Consider the following 19,775-nt stretch of genomic DNA (forward strand, 5'->3'; position numbering starts at 1 on the left):
AAGCATTAATTACTGCCAAGCAAACTCTTTGCCACTGAAAATTAATTACAAGGGTGAAATATTATCCTTTCAGGTTTTAGTTGGTAATCTTAAATTAAATTTTTAAACCTTTCCAGTCATTTTTCTCCCTCTTAATCCAATCTTGCTTTCCCTCTCTTTATTTTTCTTTCTATACCTGATTTGACACTGAATTCACCTACTCTAATTTACTTCCTTCTTAGTCCTTGCTCTATTAATTTCAACAATCTTTCAATCTAATTGGTTAAGGAGATACGCAGTTGTTAGTACTGTACTCAGGTCCAGATGCCCGGTTTCCCTCATGGCGACGATATCAGCTTACACTTTCAGCAACTTTTCACGCAAAAAAAATTCAAAATATAAACATGCAGGGCCAGTCTAACTAACAGCAGCTGCTGTTAGATGCTGTGTCACATCAAATTATGATCCAATAACATCACTTACATCACATGCTCAATTCAAATCTTGGCATAGAACAAAGTCTTTCAATATATTGAGTTAGAACTCCAAATTTGCACAGCTAGAAAAACTCTCAAGCTGAAAAGGGACATGGAACTAACAGAAACATTTTCTCTCTTCTGAGTGAAAGCAATCAGTGTCAAAGATTTACCGTATGGAAGTGTGTTACTACTGGCCACAAGGGGAGTCAGGAGCAGCATAAAAACCTACAAAAAGCACTCTTGCAACTTCCCCCAGTTGGATAGCCCGACTTATTCATGGAGTGTGGAGAAATAAAGAATGAAAAGAAATGATTTCATGGTCACTGTAGCTTTTAGATGGGTCACAATATAAACGAGGATCAAACTATAATTTGCCAAACAGCAAAAAGTCACGTACTGTTCAATTTAATGCTTCAAGAGTCTGTAAAGATATCGGGGTGGAACGACTTGTGAAACTGCTAGGAACAGCTGTAATTCATTTTTTGGACTCTTTTTTAACTGCACCAGAAGAGCATCTGTACCAAGGTCAACTCTAGTTTACCACTATTCTTTTAAAGCACTGCAGGCCCATTAATTGTTCTTTACAAAATTTATGGTATTTTATAAATTGTATAAACTTTTACTTTTTGAAAGATCTCTACATCATTTCAGTATTTTTACAGATTTAATAAATGCCATATGAGCATTTCCCTCTGAGCACAATGCCAAAGTGGAGTTGTCCTCATTGTTAACTTAGTAATAATAAATGTTTAAAAATAAAATGTTTTTATGCAACCGTCATTCATAAAAAGAATACTATGATAGATAGGATTCTTGTTACTTTGGTGTTAAATCTGCCCTGTATACAAGTGAATTACAAATATTGGCTTAACACAAAAAGTAAGTGTTTGCCAGACACAACGTGATGTAAATCATTCCACTGTGATGAAAAAAAATTCACCATATTGTTCCATGTTAGTACAAAAATAACTGGCTCTTCTCCCTCCCTCGTGGTGAAGACAATATTCTTTAAACAACCTTCTGATGGCTCAGTTGGTAGAGGTGACAGTGTAATTGAGCCGTACAAACCAGAATTTCTGACATTCAATTCTGATTTTTTTCTAAGTTAGCTGACTTCAAACAGGATGTCAGTAGATTTGCTAGTATGGCCTCTACTAGAGAGGGAAAAATCTGTTAGGCTTCCTTCTGTTGATATTCATGCAGAGATACCTGCTGGAAAATGTGTGCTTACCGAGGTCAAGATGAGGAATCGGCCTTGGCTGTGATATTCCAACACTCACCATCAAGGCTCACACATGAATGACCATTTAGGAGATGCACTGGAGGGTGACTGCTAGTGTTAGAATTATATGCAAGCAGAAGAAGAAGCTTTCTTATTTCCTGCTCATAGATAACGGGTGGAAAACACAGCCCAATGCTTTAAGAAGAGGAATGTAGAAAACGGGAAAACTTGCGAAATTATTTATTATGGAACAATTTGATTTGTTAGGAAACAGAGTAAATTATCGGCTCATGCTTACTATTAATATATACTATCTTCTCTCTAATTTAGACATTAATAGCTTTTTCCCAGCCAGGAGTAAATGAATCTAGCCATGTTTTGAAGACAGAAGAAATGAAGTTAAGTTACAACAATGGTAATGCATATCCCCAATGAGCTGCTCCCCTAATTTCATGGGTAATATTTTGTTTTAAATATCTATCTCATTCCTCATAGGTCACACAGACATGAAAGAATATAAACAGATTTTACAAAACAAGATTTCCAGAAAGAACAAAAATATATCTTTAATAAAAGCAAAATATTGCGGATGCTGGAAATCTGAAATAAAAACAAGAAATGCTGGAACCGCTCAGCAGGTCTGGCAGCATCTGTGGAAAGAGAAGCAGAGTTAACGTTTCGGGTCAGTGACCCTTCTTCGGAACTGGAAAAACTTCGGAAAAATATATCTTTACTGCACTACCAACAAGGATTTAGGTTGCACAAAGCCTTCCCTTTTGATTTTCATACAGAGCATTAAACTTTCATATGTTCTCATCAATACTTTGACACACAGCAACATAATAATTGAATAATGTAACTTACTGAAGATGGTAAACCTGGAGGAACCTTCCTAACTTTTTTCGGTGGCATCTCTGTAAATCAGTAAGTTAACATGTTAGTACAATTCTCTTTTAACCAGGGCTATTTGTCAAATAAACTGCACTTACCTATTTTCTTTCCCACTACATCAATGGAATGGCAATCTTTACATGGAAGAGTGCACAGGATTGGAATGTACAGGTGAAGTTCCATAGCTGCTGGCCAGCCTTTAATACCTCAACCAAGTGGCTATTTTCCATGAAGATGTAGCTGGTGAAACTCACCAAATTGTTGTAATATGGGCTTTCCTTAATCAATCTAACCACATTCTCACATGATATCTACAACTGCATAATTCCTAGAAAAGATAACAGTCAGAAATGGGAACTCTGGCTGATTATTCCCCTTTCCAGCCCAGAAGTCAACTGTAAAATCTGAACTACTGGCTCAGATTGTGGGTCAAACCCTTTCGGGTCTATACAGCTCAGTATCATGCCAGGCAGTGCTTTTATCAACTGGGCTACTAAAGGAGCAGTCAACGTGATTTTCTACCCATTAGTTTCCTTTGCAACACAAATATTTTTCAGAGTGCTGTCCAGGAGATGGCAGCATGGAAGTGATTATGAAAGCCCTACTGGCAAATAAATATAATGGTAATGCAAATTTCCCACTGTAATGTCTGTCTTCGCACCTTACATTTGCGCAGCAACGAAGATCTCAGAAGACAGTTGAGAAGTAAATGATGTGCTTCAGTAAAATAATCCAAAAATTATGGTCATGTTAGATAAAATCAGAATTTAGAAGAAGGCGAAACTTTAAAAAAAGGTAAATTTCAATAATAAGAAAAGGGCTGTCATGTTAAATAGGGCTATCTAGCTAAATAGTATATATTCACTAACTCAGGCATTAATATCAGCAGCTACTCCATAGGAACACCTGATAATTTTTGACAACTACATCTGATTTTTACCAATGAATAATGGGACATGCAGCTAAACCTGTCAAAGTGACCACCCGTGGTTCCCACAAAAAGTGGTCTTTATTCACAGGTGGTCTCCTCCACATGGTTGTCAATTAAAATCACATCTGAAAACACTCAACCCCTATATCATCACTTTTTATGTTGCCGTTATAATGTGAAATGATCTCAGAGGGCAAGTTCATTAAAACAGTAAATCACAGATGGAACTGCGAACACGTGGCTGCACTTCACAGGTGGCCACTCCTCACAGGCACTGCTGCAACTCATGTCAATGTCGATTTTATTGGTCATTATCGGTTGATGATCCTATTCATAAGTCATTGTCGATGGGGGTTTTATGACATGGTAAACTGGTCCAACTTCAATCAAAAGTCTTTTCTAGTTGTAGGATCACCATTTTCTTTCTTAGCTTTTGTCAATGAAATGAATTAAGAAAGGGAAGTGCTTGTTAGTTTAATGGCCATTCCTTATTCTTACTTATACTCAAAGTAACAAGTTTGAATTTGGTCACAGTAAATTATCATTTATATATAGTGTCAAGTTGATATAGATATAATTGTATGTTATTTTCCACGAATGGGTTGCTAATGAACATTCAATAAATTTGAAATGATACTAGCTAGTAATCTTTAGGTCAGGATGACATCATACAATATGGAGCATTCTGAGCAATTCCACAGTCTACCTATATATAGAGAATAAGGATAATGTGACGACTGACTGAGCAATCAAGTCATCTCAGAGTTTGGATTCGAGTATTAAACTGCTTAACCTTTGCTCTTACAGCCTGTGACATCAGCTTAAGGCATTAAGAACATAAGAAAACATGGAATGAGATCATTCAGCAAGCTAGTCTGCTTCTTCTGTGTGCCATGTACATTCTGTCTTATTGTGGAGTAAACCACTCCCATTTCATCTCTTCGGGGAAATTAAAAATACTCCACTATTCCCAAAGATAATTTGCCCAGAACATACTGCAGATTCAGGATGGTGGTTTTTGTGACACACTCACAGCTACGGTTAAGTTTGTGTAAAGCATAACTTAATTCAGTGAAACTGGCTGTTTCACGGAGGGGTGCTTATGATACTACTGTAACAATCAAGTGATTCAAGTAGCTTTAACTCTTCTGGTGCTATCATTAGTGTCTTTTCACCTAGGTCATGCCACCTTCAGCAAGGATATCCCTTAGGATAAAAATGGTATTAAAACAATTATTCACCATCTATTTTACAAAGAAAAAATACTGCCGCTTTAAATACATCTGTTTTTTTTTGTAAAATAGATAGTAAATAATTTTTAAAAACCATTGGTGGTTCAGCGTTATGTCATGAAAGCCAAGAGCGAATCTCAAGCTATTAGGAACAGCATGAGAACTCCAGTTACTTCGTTAAATCCAGCTTTTTGAGTTCTAATGCTGTCCATAATTCACTGTCACCTTTCACGACATCATCCTAAATCATGTGATTTGCTGTCAGCTATCTATTAACCTAAATTAATTTCACTGTAGTCACCTTTGCAGCCCAAAATATTGACAGAATAAAGCAACTCAACAATAAATGGGCATTCACTAACTTCTTTATAAAGGCTTTGTTGGAGGTTAAACAGCTCTTGAAGCCTCTTGGGCAGAAAGGCTGATGAAGTTACAACAAATCACATTTTTGTGAAGTCTCCAAAATGACCTAACTTGTTCCTCACTAAGTCAGTTTTAAAATATCTTCAGTAAGTCAACCTCTGCAAGATTCCTGCCAACATCCAATAGTTTCTACCTTATGAAAAAAAAGCATGTTATCTGTTAGATCCTGTTATTAGGATGATTTTTATATTAAAAGAAAAAGATGGAATATTGGTAAGGTGTTTTCAATGGAATGCATTCACTTCCAGCAGTGTTTTAAAATAATAAATCTCATATTAACTATAAACATTTTCTGGAGGCCTCCTATAGTAAGCAAGCTCTAGCAAACAGACACTTCATTGAAGACACTATGCTACATCAGCTAGGGAAAGACTCATGTGAGGTCATCTCCAATCCCCAAGACACAAAACCTTTCCCTATCCCCAGAACAAGATCTGCAATCAACATCATTCATCTACTGGTGCAGAAAGCTCCTTCTCCCTAGTCCACTGAGGTACAAACCAGTATACAACACAGCGGCACAGTGGTGCAGTGGGGCGGCACAGTGGTGCAGTGGGGCGGCACAGTGGCTAACACTGCAGCCTCACAGCTCCAGCGACCCGGGTTTGGTTCTGGGTACTGCCTGTGTGGAGTTTGCAAGTTCTCCCTGTGACCACGTGGGTTTCCGCCGGGTGCTCCGGTTTCCTCCCACATGCCAAAGACTTGTGGGTTGATAGGTAAATTGGCCATTGTAAAAATTGCCCCTAGTGTAGGTAGGTGGTAGGAGAATTGAGGGAAGGTGGGGATGTGAAAGGGAAAATGGGATTAATGTAGGGTTAGTATAAATGGGTGGTTAATGGTCGATGTGGACTCGTTGGACTGAAGGGCCTGTTTCAGTGCTGTATGGCTCTATGACCCCTCCCCACACCCCAACAAAATAACAAACCACTATCCAGAAAGCACTCATTTCTCACCGCTCCACTAAGAAACAAGTATCCAGCCAGCTCCTTTCATCTCCCCAACCCCACTCCTCCTTTACCCACATCTCCCTTGCTTTGTTTCCCATTTGTCCTTCACTACTTCCATCTCTCTTCTCCCCTTCTGTCACCACTTTCTCCTCTCCTTCTCCCTACCTCTCTTGAAAACTGCCTTTGATCTTGGTTCTCCATGCATAAGGCCAAGAGTGATTGACTAGTAGTTACTATTTTTGCAGATATAAAATGAGAACTGGCTATGTTCTTTGAAACCACAGTGACGAACGTTTTGCTGCTGCTTACTGAGAACAGAGCAGAACATGGTCATGAATGGCTTTTGATATAGAAATAACATTTCCAAATGGTGTGGATACTGGACTATGAAATACTTAATGTTGCCATTAGTCTAGATTAACATATTGGTATCAATATGCTATGGGGGAGGGGAGGGGAGGAGACAGGACATTCATACTTAAGCCAAACTCCTTTAATTTATGTGATGTACTTCTTGTGATCTTCTCTAAACAGCCAAGCATACCACCCAAATTTTACACAGCACAAAATGCTCTCTCCAGATATTGCCCAAGCTTACAAAAACAAATTTGGGTGTTTTCGGTTGTTCAAAGGACATAGTACAAAAAATTCACATATCTTCTATTCTGTGTTACTGATATTCTGCTTACAACACTGAGTAACCGTATATCATTCAGGATCTGGGCATCAGCAGAGCTCACCCATTTATTACATGCTTCAATGAAACATTAGGCTTGTTGGAAATCTAGGCTTTGTGCTCAGATCTGAGGTGAAAAATCAGTCATTCTGCCAGTTCCTGGCCAATCACTATCACTTCTGATATTTTCCACCAGAAGTGACAATGATTTCCTGAATACTTCCACCTAAATATGGGTGAAAAAATTCAAATTGTGTGGTAATGACAGAGTAACATCACATGTCACATTTTCCATCATTAGTATTATAGCTATGCTGGATATAAGGAATGTGAGCATATCCCTGGTATTCAGTGTTGCTGTGGCAGCTTGAGGGTTGGGGATTTACATTTTAAAAAGCCCCATTAAGGAGTTCACTCTGAAACCCTTGCTATTTAAGGAATTTTGAAACAATCTGGCACTCTTCCTTAGCTGCCCTAGCAGCAGCAAGCCCTCAATCCAAGACTTGCAGCAACCCATTGGATGAACTGCAGCAGCCGTTGGAAGAAGAACATTTTTACGCTGAGTGCTCTTTTACACTTTAACTGCAACCTTTATTTTCCACTCCCATAATAATGCATTTGTTTTGCAGACTTAATATTGCAAAAGCTCTGTCCATTTCTCAAATAGCAATTCATAATGTTCAGCATTGTAATTGTTGCTAAAAGTAAAACCAAAATAGTTTTTGAAGGTATGACAGTACGTGGGGGTGCTTTAAAAGTTGCAAAAAGGCCATTTAAGGTTTGTAAAAGACTGAAGTGGTGAGTTCAATAATAGAAGTTAAAGGTGAAACAGCACTCACCCATTGAGGAGTCATGCATTGGTCGCCGGCGGGAATTATTGCTGGAATATGGATAATACTGTGAGCCAGGCTTGGTGCCTGTAGGTGATAAGGCTCCTGGACTACCCATACCTATGTCAGGCCCAAGGAGACTTGACTGTAACATATAAAAAAGAAAAAAAAATTGTTAGGATAACCCGTTTGTTCTTACTGTATGATATTGCCAGTAGAGAACCATTTCACATCTTTACTGCCTCATTTGACTGCACTATTCAATCTTCACACTGTACTAACTAATGTACTAAATACCAATTTCTAAAAATGGAAACATTGTGACTCCAGATCTTATGGTAAGAACTTGTGATGATGTAAGGAGAGTTGACGTTTATGTCAACATCAAGGTGTGAGACTCTTCTCCTCAATAACCAAATGTTAATTGCTGTCAGAATGATGTATCGCTTTTTCTTTTAGTGATGCTGTAGTCCACACTCTTAATAGCTAACTATTCTAATGTGAGAACGTTTTAAGGTCTAAACATGGTATATAAGATTGGTGAGCTGCAGGTGCAGATAACCACATGGAAATATGACAGTGTGGCGATAACAGAGGGCAGGATTGGATACTAAATATTCCTGGAGACAAGGTGTTCAGGAAAGATAGAGAAGGAAAGAAAGGATGAGGTGTGGCAGTATTGATTAAGGGGATTATTACAGTGCTGGAGAGAGAGGATGTGCTGGAGAGGTCAAAAACAGAATCTATTTGCTTAGAGCTAAGAAACAATAGAGGTACCATTACACTACTCAGTGCATTCTATAGGCCACTAAAAAGTGGGGAAAGATATCGAGGAACAGATGTACAGGGAAATTACAGAGAGGTGCAAAAACTATAGAGTACGATGGGGGATGTTAATGATCCTAATATAGACTGGGAAATAGTGTAAAGGGCAGAGAGGGGGAAGAGTGTTCAGGGGAATTTTCTTAATCAGTATGATTTTGGTCCAGCAAGGAAAGAGACATTGCTGGATCTGATTCTGTGGAATTAGGTGGGTCAAGTGGATCAAGTGTCAGTAGGGAAACATTTAGGGGACAGTGATCATAGTATCATAAGGTTTAGGTTAGCTATGGAAAAGGGAAAGGAGCAATCGGGAGTAAAAATACTTAACTGGAGGAGAGCCAATTTCAGTGGGGTGAAAATGATCAATCCCAGGCAAACTGGAATCAAAGATTTGCAGGCAGAACCATAATAGAACAATGGACTGCCTTTACAGAGTAGATGGGTAGGCACAGTCGACATATATTCCCAAGAGGGGGAAAGGTAAGGTAAGGCAACCAAAGCCAGAGCTCCCTGGATGACAAAAGAGATAGAGGGTAAGATGAAGCAGGAAAAGGGTGTGTATGGCAGATGTCAGGTTGATAATACAAGTGAGAATCAGGCTAAATATAGAAAGTTCAGAGGGGAAGTGCAAAAGTTAATTGAGAGGCAAAGAGAGAGCATGAGGAAAGAATGGCTGCTAACATAAGAGGGAATCAAAAAGTCTCCTATAGGCATATAAATAATAAAAAGTTAGTAAGAGGAGGGACGGGGCTGATTAGGGACCAAAAAGGGAAACTACGTCTGGAGGCAGAGGGCATGGCTGAGATACGAAATGAATACTTTGCATTTGTTTTTACCAAGGAAGAAGATGCTGCCAAAGTCATAGTGAAAGAGAAGATAAATAAGACATTGGATGGGCTAAAAATTGATAAAGAGGAGGTATTAAAAAGGCTGGCTGCAGTTAAAGTTGATAAGTCGCCAAAACCGGACATGATGCATCAGAGGATACTGGGGAAGTAAGGGTGAAAACTGCAGAGACACTGGCCATAATCTTCCAATCCTCCTTAGATACAGCGGTGGTCCCAGAGGACTGGAGAATTGCAAATGCTACACCATTGTTCAAAAAGGGTGTAAGGATAAACTCAACAACTATAGGCCAGTCGGTTTAACCTCAGTGATAGGGGAGCTTTTAGAAATGATCATCTGGAACAAAATAAACAAACAATCCTTGGATAAGTGTGGATTAATTAAGGAAAACCAGCACAGTGTATTAAAGACAAATCTTGTTTAATTAACTTGACTGAGTTTTTTGAAACGGTACAGAGAGGGTTATGAGGGTAATGTACAAAAGAACAAAGAACAAAGAACAGTACAGCACAGGAACAGGCAATTCAGCCCTCCAAGCCTGCGCCGATCTTGTTGCCTGCCTAAACTAACACCTTCTGCACTTCCGGGGCCCATATCCCTCTATTCCCTTCCTATTCCTATTGTAGTTGATGTGGTGTACATGGACTTCCAAAAGGCATTTTATAATGTGCCACATAATAGACTTCCAACAAAGTTGAAGCCCACAGAATAAAAGGGACAGTGGCAGCATGGATACGAAGTTGGCTGAGCGACAGGTAACAGTAGTGGTGAACGGTAGTTTTTTGGTCTGGAGGAAGATACACAGTGGGGTTCCCTCGGGTCTGTACTAGAACCAGTGGTTTTCCTGATATTACTTTCAGGGGTTCCCCCTGCAGTCCAACAGCCCTAACCCCTTGGCTCTACTTATATCCCCCACTTGTGGCCAGTGACCGGGAAGAGAAGCTCCCTCGCGCCTCGCTAAATACTTCAGCTAAGCCCACTTCTTGATGGTGGGGCTGCTGATCTTTCAATGCTGGATGGCTTCCTATTGGCCCTCCAGACTTGGAGCCTGCCTGTCATCCTTAATTGTACGGGGCTCCCGGAGGCAGCCACTTAATTGGTCGCCTCATCCAAAATCTCCTTCAAAGTCCCACTCCTGCATTTCTGGGTTCCTAATTCTCATTTCATCCTTAGAGTGGGTTCGGGATCCCAGAATGAAAATCCTGCACAGGGTTTCATCCCATCCTTCACCTTCCAAAATCTCTAGCTCATCTAAAACTCTTCTGTGCATATCCTATCCCCAGCAAGTCAACAACAACAAACAACTTGCATTATCTAGTGTTTTTAATATAGTAAAACATTCCAAGGAGCTTCACTGAAGCATAACTGGACAAAATTTGACACCGAGCCAAAGAAGGAGACAGTAAGATAGGTGAACAAAACTTGATCAAAGAGGTAGATTTGACGAGTTACCCAATGACTCGGTTAATTTGATTAAGTTTCAAAAATGAAAAACACAGAATGAAGCAGTTTGATCTTTGGTCACTACCTCCATTGTGAAATAGATCATCAATGCATCAGATTGCATGATATTAAATTCTAGGGTTCAAAGGAGCCCGACAGATCAAAACACACCCAGCTTAAATCAGTGTCCAAGTTGAATTTGTTCTCAGTTGATGTAGCTTTGCCACACTACAATGCACAAGATCTTGAGATAAATGCAGACAAGGCCATTTGAGTCAACTGAGTTTAACTGGCCAAAAAGAAAAACCCCAAATCCACCTATTACTGCTTCCACCTGACTCTCAAATGACTCTGAAGCTTTTTACTGCCATGATTTGACCAGCAAACCTATACTATGTGTTTAATATTCTTTTTGTAAAGAAATTCATCCTAATATTAATCCAAAATTTAGCTTTCATCAATTTGAAACTATGCTCCGCTCTCCTACTGTCTTGACTTATTTTGTAGTGCTCCATATTTACATTCACTATATCATTTAATATTTTATACACTTTATAAAGTTCCCTCCTTAGTCACCTTCCTTCAAAGCAAGAGTCATGGTTTCTCTAGTCTACACTCACAGCTTTGTCCCTTAATGCACTGCTTCCAGAGCTTAAATATTGTTCTCATACTTTGGTGACCAAAATAACATGGTACTCAAAAATGCTGGTTGACCAGATTATAGAAAGTTCAGCATTCAGTTATTTTAGCTGCTTGTTGCTTCATAGTGACGATATATTTATTGGCCAAATCTATAAACAACCCTCAGATCACTTTCAACTTCATCTACATCTACTCCATTAATAAATCATCAGTATACATCTGGTCATATTTTCCTTTAATGTGCAGTTATCTGTTTTCCGATTTGCAAATTTGATCTTTCTGTGCATCCCAGCTACTTTTTCTGATGCAACTTCTCTCCCCTAGTCTTGTATCATCTGCAAACTTGACATTAAGTTCAAGTTGTTGATGCAATCAGTAAAAGTAACGGTGTCAACACCAATCCCTGTGCTATTCCATTCATTCCTCCTCCAACTCTGATATTATTTCAGTATCAAGAATTTACTATCTCCTTTTAATATTTTAAAATCCATTTCCAGATTTCATCTTGAATTCTAACTTTGAGCTTATCTAGCAGCCTTTAATGTGGAATTATCCTGCTAATTTCTGTTAAGGAGGATAATAAAACAGGGTTATTATCAAAGACTTGCAAAGTGGAAATGCATAGGGGTTGGGAGGACCCAAATCTGGTTCAGCTGTGAGACCCCTCAAGGCTACAGTTTTCTAACACATTCTCAGGATGTGGACATTACTGGCATCCCTTGTTACCCTAATAAGTTGGCAGGATCCGTAGCTTTTGTTGTATCCAGTGCGCTCAGCTGTTTCTTGATAACAATTGTCTGAAGATTAACATCTGTGATGTTGGGGACCTCAGAAGGTGGCTGAGGTGGATCATCCATATGGCACTTCTGGCTGAAGAAGGCTGCAAATGCTTCAGCCTTGTCTTTAGCACTGACATGCTGGACTCTGCTGTAATTGAGGATGGGGATGTTCGTTGAGGCTACTCTTCCTGTTAATTGTTTAATTGTTCACCATCATTCACAACTGGATGTGGCAGGATGACAGAGCTTTGATTTGATCCATTGGTTGTGGGACTGTCTATAGTAGCTCTCTCTATAGAGTGCTGCTTCCATTATAAACATATGAATTAGGAGCGGGCGGAGGCCACTTGGCCGCTTGAGCCTGCTCCGCCATTCAATAAGATCATGGCTGAGCTAATTGTAACCTCAGCTCCACATTCCCGCCTACCCACAATAACCTTTCACCCCCTTGTTTATCAAGAATCTATCTACGTCTGACTTAAAGACTCTGCTTCCACCACCTTTTGAGGAAGAGAATTCCAAAGACTCTAGACCCTCTGAGAGAAAACATCTCTCCATCTCTGTCTTAAATGGGCGACCCCTTATTTTTATACTGTGACCCCTAGTTCTAGATTCTCCCACAAGAGGAAACATCCTCTCCACATCCACCCTGTCAAGCCCCCTCAGGATCTTATATGTTTCAATCAAGTCGCCTCTTACTCTTCTAAACTCCAGCGGATACAAGCCTAGCCAGTCCAAACTTTCCTCATAAGACAACCCGCCCATTCCAGCTATTAGTCTAGTAAACCTCTGAACTGCTTCCAATGCATTTACATCCTTCCTAAAATAAGGAGATCAATACTGTACACAGTACTCCAAATGTGGTCTCACCAATGCTCTGTATAACTGAAGAATAACCTCCCTACTTTTGTAATAAAAACAAGAAATTCTGGAAACACTCAGCAGGTCTGGCAGCATCTGTGGAGAGAGAGGCAGAGTTAACGTTTCAGGTCAGTGACCCTTCTTCAGAACTCCCTACTTTTGTATTCAATTCCCCTTGCAATAAATGAGAACATTCTATTAGCTATCCTAATTACTTGCTCTTTGTACATACTAACCTTTTGCAATTCATGTACTAGGATACCCAGATCCCTCTGCATCTCAGAGCTCTGCAATCTCTCACCATTTAGATAATATGCTTCTTTTATCCCTCTGCATCTCAGAGTTCTGCAATCTCTCACCATTTAGATAATATGCTTCTTTTTTATTCTTTCTGCCAAAATGAACAATTTCACATTTTCCCACATTCTACTCCATTTTCCAGATCTTTGCCCATTCACTTAACCTATCTATATCCCTTTGTAGACTCCATATGTCTTCTTCACAACTTACTTTCCTACCTATCTTTGTGGCATCAGCAAATTTAGCAACCATATCTTCAGTCCCTTCATCCAAGTCATTTAGGAACGTAGGAGCAGAAGTAGGCCATTCAGTCCATCGAGCCTGCTCTGCCATTCAATACGATCATGGCTGATCATCCTTTTCAATGACTTTTTCCCACACTATTCCCATATCCCTTTATGTCATTGATATTTAGAAATCTATCAATCTCTACTTTAAACATACTCAATGACTGAGCTTTCACATCTCTCTGGGGTAGAGAATTCCAAAGATTCGCAACCATCTGAGTAAAGAAATTTCTCCTCATCTCTGTCCTCAATGGCTTCCCCCTTATTTTGAAATTATGTCCCCTGGTTCTAGACCCCCCAATCAGGGGAAACATCTTAGCTGCATCTACCCTGTCTATCCCTTTAAGTATTTTGTAGGTTTCAGTGAGATCACCTCTCATTCTTCGAAACTCTAGAGAATACAGGCCCAGTTTCCCCAATCTCTCTTCATAGGACAGTTCTGCCATCCCGGGAACAAGTCTGGTGAACCTTCGTTGCACTCCCTCTATGGCAATAATTTCTTTCCTACGGTAAGGGGACCAAAGCTGCACACAGTACTCCAGGTGCGGTTTAACCAAGGTTCTATACAATTGAAGCAAGTCTCCACAACTCCTGTACTCAAATCCTCTTGCGATAAAGGTTAATATACCATTAGCCTTCCTAATAGCTTGTTGCACCTGCATGTTAGCTTTCAGTGACTTATTGACGAGGACAAATAGTTAGAAATTGAGGCCCCAGCACTGATCCCTGTGGCACACCACTCATTACATCTTGCCAACCAGAAAATTACCCATTTATGCCTACTCTCTGTTTCCTTTTAGCTAGCCAATCTTCTATCTATACCAATATGTTACCCTGTACACGATTACAGCTTTCATTTTCCGCAATAACCTTTGATGCGGCACCTTATCAAATGCCTTCTGGAAATCTAGGGACAGTACATCTACCGGTTCCCCCTTATCCACAGCAAATGTTACTTCTAAGAACTCCAATAAATTGTTTAGACATGATTTCCCTTTCACAAAACCTATGTTCAGCCTGCATGTAGTACTATGTTGTCGCTTCACCAGGTTGGCACCTCATTTTCAGGTATGCCTGGTTCTTCACCTGGCATGCTTTTCTTCTACACTTCTCATTGATCCTGGCTTGATGGTAATGATAGAGTGAGAGATATTCTGGGCCATGAGGTTAGATTGTGGTGGAATACAATTCTGCTGCTGCTGATTGCCCACAGCACCTCATGGATGCACAGACTGGAGCTGCAAGATCAGTTCTGAATCTGTCCCATTCACCATAGTGGTGGTGCCACACAACACGATGGAGGATGTCCTCAATGTGAAGTCGGGATTTCTTCTCCACAAGGCCTGTATGGTGGTCACTCCTACTAATACTGTCATAGATAGATGCAACAGGTGAGGATGAGGTCAAATAGGTTTTTTCCTCATGTTGGTTCTTGCACCACTTGCTACAGGCCCAGTCTAGCAGATATGTCCTTCATGACTCAGCCTGCCCTGTCAGTAGTGGTACTGCTGATGGGCAATGAATTCCCCCACTCAGAGTACATTCTGTGCCCTTGCTACTGTCAATGCCTCTTCCAAGTGGTTTCATCATGGTCGAATACTAATTCAGCAGTTGACGGAAGGCAGAAGGTTGTAGTCAGCAGGAGGTTTCCTTGTCCATGCTTGTCCTGAGACCATGACACTTCATGCAGTCCAGGCTCAATGATGAGGACTCCAAGGTGCACTCCCTCTCAACTGTGTACCACTGTGCTGCCACCTTTGGTGGGCCTGTCCTGTCAGTTGGACTGGATGTGCCCAGGAATGGTGATGGATGAGTCTGGGACATTGGCTGCAAGGTACGATTTGGTGAGTATGACTATGTAAGATTGTTACTTGAGTAGTTTGTGGGACAGCTCTCTCAATTTTGGCACAAGTCCCCAGATGTTATTAAGGAGGACTTTGCAAGACTGACTGGGCAGGGCGTGCATTTGTTGTACCCGAAGCCTAGGTCAATGCTGGGTGGTTCCCCCGCATCCAGCTTTATTCTTAATTGACTTCTTCATAGCAGTTTGATACAACTGAGTGTCTTGCTAGGCCATAGCAGAGGGCAATTAAGAGTCAACCACATTGTGGTAGCTCTGGAGTCACATGTAGGCCAGACAGGGTAAGGACAGCAGAAAAAGGGCATTTTTTTGAATCAGATGGGTTTTTACCACAATCCAGTAGTTTTATGGTCACCATTACTGAGACTAGCTTTTTATTCCAGAATTATTAAATTAATTGAATTTATATTCCTCCAGCTGCCATAGTGCGATGTGAACTCATGTCCAGAGCATTAGTCTAGGCCTCTGGATTACTAGTCCAGCAGCATAACCACTAGGCTATTATACCCTTTCCTGTCAACACTTACTATCTTGGTTGACACACAAACAATTAATATTTGGCAAGATAACAGAGGGCTGAGGCACTCATAGAACCACATCCAAGGATAAAGTAGCATCTTGTGGAGAAGAAGGGATAAAATTGAGAAAAAAGAGTTTTTTGCCCTTCATCTCCCTTTGTTTCCTACTTCTTGCCTTGGCCATTAGATGGGAAGGTGGGATTGTGTAACTTCCTACTGTCCTGCAGGCCCCCACCTGCCAAGAATGAAACACATTAATTTTGCCACATGGACATTAAATTTCAAATTGTTGCTGGGAAGAACAGAAGGCCTGTGACAAGGGGTTGCCAGGCCCCTGGCTGGAAATACATTTTTACATATTAACAGACAGTGCTTGGAAGAAAGGAATTATACCCTGCTCCAATACAATCCACAAACAGACATGGTCAAACCAGTTAGTCACATGGCTAACCTGCTTGGCAGTCTGGGTTTTTTTTCTGAATTGTACAGGTTGAACTGAGAGTCTGCAGAAAGCTGCTTGCTCCTGGATTGAAAATACCTCTCCTAGCTGGCTCACCACAGCCTCTCCTGTCTGCTCCCATTTCTTTCTCACAAGCCTCTGAATCCACTGAAGACACAGGAACCCCAAGAGAGAAAAGTCTCCTCCAGCGAACAAGGTTTAGGAATACTGGGCCCCAGCGAAAAGCAAGATCTATCTACAATCAAGGACTCTACAGTGAGCTCGAAAAACCGTAACAACAACTCTTCAGATATTGCCTCAAACTTTTCCACTTTATTTCTTCTGCTCTGTTCTGTCTCTATCTGCATGTGTGTATCACATATGCATGCTAGTGTGGGCGCATCGTGTATCCGTAGGCGTCAATCAAATTAAAGTTTAAGTTTAATAAATTTCTACTTTTCTTCTTTAAACCTAAGAAAGCCTGTTTGTGCTGGTTTCTTTGCCTTATAATTGAAAAGCAGTGAACAACAATTCACCAAGGGGGAGCTAAAAACACGGTATGTTTAAAATTAAACCCTGTTACAGTAAGACCAGGTCAAGGCTGAAAGGGAACCCTAGACCTCTTTCTCACTTGGTCGTAACACTACACATCTACCTCAAACAGAAAGAAAATTTGCTGCCCGGTAACTGGTCTATAACCGTTGAAATTTGCTCACTGACAGTTATTTCTGAATAACTTTTTATGCCTAAGTTTTGATTTCTGGGTGCTTGAGAAATAGTTCAAGGTACTGCTATAGGAAGTGTGCAAAAATGAAGTGAGTTGACACATCTTCAATTTTGCGTTGTTCAATCCCTCTTCCTGCCCTAACTGAGGTCAGGAACTCAATGCATGCAAAAATCTCAGGCAATTTACTCTGTTTCATACTGAGAATTAAATCAGACTTTATTCATTCCACCCACTCTGGTGATAATGGAAATGCAATGGCAGCTATAGAAAATACATACTCTTACTACAGAACTAGAATAGTTTAGATTCGTGACAGACAAAAGCTGTAGCCTGCATATATTACACAGATTTATATTTTTAAAAGGGATGAGCATCTGTTCAAGGGTGCAATACGTTTACAGCCATCTGTTATTCGCTGTTATGTGACATTCACTATATAGCACGCATCTCACCATAAAACGCAAAATAACCAACTCATTAAAACTATGCATGGAAAAGAGGGCATTGTATGTATTATGATGATGTTCCTGAATAATTGAAATACAAGTCAATGTCTGGTCGCAAATAAAGTAGTTAGACTTATTTTTATACATATTGTTCAATGAAGATATCCTGTCAATGAAAAATGAGTCTTCGGATAACTAGCTAGCTGATTGCACAAATTTTCCTTTAGGCAAACTGTAGAACAGTTCTGAGTGGTGCTTTGGCTTATCCACAACAGCAAGGAAATCATTTGTTTAGGAACCACAGTTTTAGAAACCTCACAACTCACTAAATTTATATATTTTTAAACAAGCTGACTATACCCTGAAATACTACTGCATGTCACTGATAGTTCTCCTAGTTCCAAGTTATTATTTATAGGAATATCAATTATCCACATTTGAAATTCATAGGAGTTTCTCATAAATCCTGACCAAGTTGATGGGGCTTCAGTCACTGACCATCTTGAGTTCTGATGAAGAAATGCTGAAATGTTAAATTTTCTTTCCTTTATCAGTTGCTGAGTTTGAGTTCAGATGTGAATTTCAAATCCTATTTACTTTTATCATTTACCACTCTTGTTGTGTGAGACCGAAGGAGAAGATAATCCATTGGTGGAATATTGGCCATTACCATTCTAACTGGATTACATTAACTTCTCTTGGATTATTTTTTAGGTGCTGTAATTCAAGTGACAGAAAGAGAGATGATGAAAGGCATTTAGAATTGTTTAACAGATAGACAAAGTGACAAAAACAAGGACAAAGTGGAAAATTACAAAAAACTAATAAAAGGCTGAGGAGAGTTTGATATGGTTGTAAAAGAACAAGGAGGAAAGGGACAATAACAAACAGGCAAGGAAAACATAAAAGCTAATCTAAACGTCAAATGACAAAAATTAAGGGAAATATTTTATTCAAAACAATGGAATGAAAGCTAAATGAATATCAATTTTCAAAAATACTTACATTCTTAATAGTCTTTTTCTAGGAAAAGTCAAATAAAAACAGAGAGGGAGGCAAAAATTTAATCTAGGAATTTCTAAAGTAGACTGTGTAAGTCCTCCCTCTGCCCTCTTGCCCTCGCAACTGCATTGTGGCTGCTTGGCCCCAGCTTAAACTGTCATTTAAGGTTAATTACCCATTTCCTCCTATTTTATCCCATTCTCTTTTGAAGCAACAGACTGACCTGTCCTGTAATATTTCACCTGAAAAGCCATTTATAATATATTTTCCCAGGGAAGACATCTCAGGCAATGTCCACACCTGCATAATTTCCAGCAGTTGTCACTAGGTGTAGTGATCAACACTGGAAACCTTGGCCAAAATGCTCATGCATTCTTGGCCAAGAGCACTGTGACCAGCTGTAGCTGCCCAACAGTGAGATCAAGTAACTCAGGACAGACCAGAGTTTGAATTCGGTTAGCAGGCACACCATCTGATTACCCTTAAGAACGTAAGAAATAGGAGTAAACGTAGGCCATATGGCCCCACAAGCCTGCTCCACTATTCAATGAGAGAGTGGCTGATCTTCTACATCAACTCCTTTTTTTAAGTTGTTCATGGGAAGTGGGCGTCTATAGCTTTCTCAGGGGGGTTTGACAGGGTGGATGCTGAAGGATGTTTCCCCCTATGGGAGAGACTAGAACTAGGGGACACAGTTTAAAAGTTAGGGGTCTTCCATTTAAGACAGAGATGGGGAGAATTTTTTTTCTCACAGAGGGTTGTTAGTCTGTGGAATTCTCTTCCCCGGAGAGCAACGGAGGCAGGGTCATTGAATATTTTTAAGGCTGAGTTCGATAGATTCTTAATTGACAAGAGAGTCAAAGGTTATAGCAGGTAGACAGAAAAATAGAGTTGAGGCCACAATCAGATAAGCCATGATCTTATCAAATGGCGGAGCAGGCTCAAAGGGCTGAATGGCCTACTCCGGCTCCTAATTTGTATGGTCGTATGTATGTTTTTTGCCCATCCTTAATTGTCCTTGGGAAAATGCTGATGAGCCACGTTCTTGAACCTCTGAAGTCCATATGGTGTAGGCACACCTATAGTGCAGTTAGGGAGGGAGATCCACGATTATCACGTACTGACAATAAAAGAATGGCAATATATTTCCAAGTCAGGATGGTATGTGACTTGGATGGGAACTTTGAAGCGA

At 40.1% G+C, this 19,775-nt stretch overlaps 1 protein-coding gene across 12 annotated transcripts in view; it reads right to left on the reverse strand.

Moving 5' to 3' along the window:
• The window catches only part of LOC137369501 (transcription factor 4-like), a 648,100-nt gene that overhangs the window by 227,708 nt on the left and 400,617 nt on the right, over positions 1–19,775 (reverse strand). For 10 of the 12 annotated variants that reach the window (XM_068030798.1, XM_068030777.1, XM_068030816.1 and 7 more), the window contains 2 exons: positions 7,620–7,755; positions 2,545–2,594 (listed from right to left, as the gene is read on the reverse strand). The exons of the other annotated variants lie outside the window; for them this stretch is intronic. In XM_068030798.1, coding sequence (XP_067886899.1) covers positions 2,545–2,594; positions 7,620–7,755 — 186 coding nt within the window. The remainder of the gene's footprint in view (positions 1–2,544; positions 2,595–7,619; positions 7,756–19,775) is intronic. 12 annotated transcript variants of the gene reach the window in all.

This window comes from Heterodontus francisci, chromosome 1, assembly GCF_036365525.1.
Source record: "Heterodontus francisci isolate sHetFra1 chromosome 1, sHetFra1.hap1, whole genome shotgun sequence".
Lineage (NCBI taxonomy): Eukaryota > Metazoa > Chordata > Chondrichthyes > Heterodontiformes > Heterodontidae > Heterodontus > Heterodontus francisci.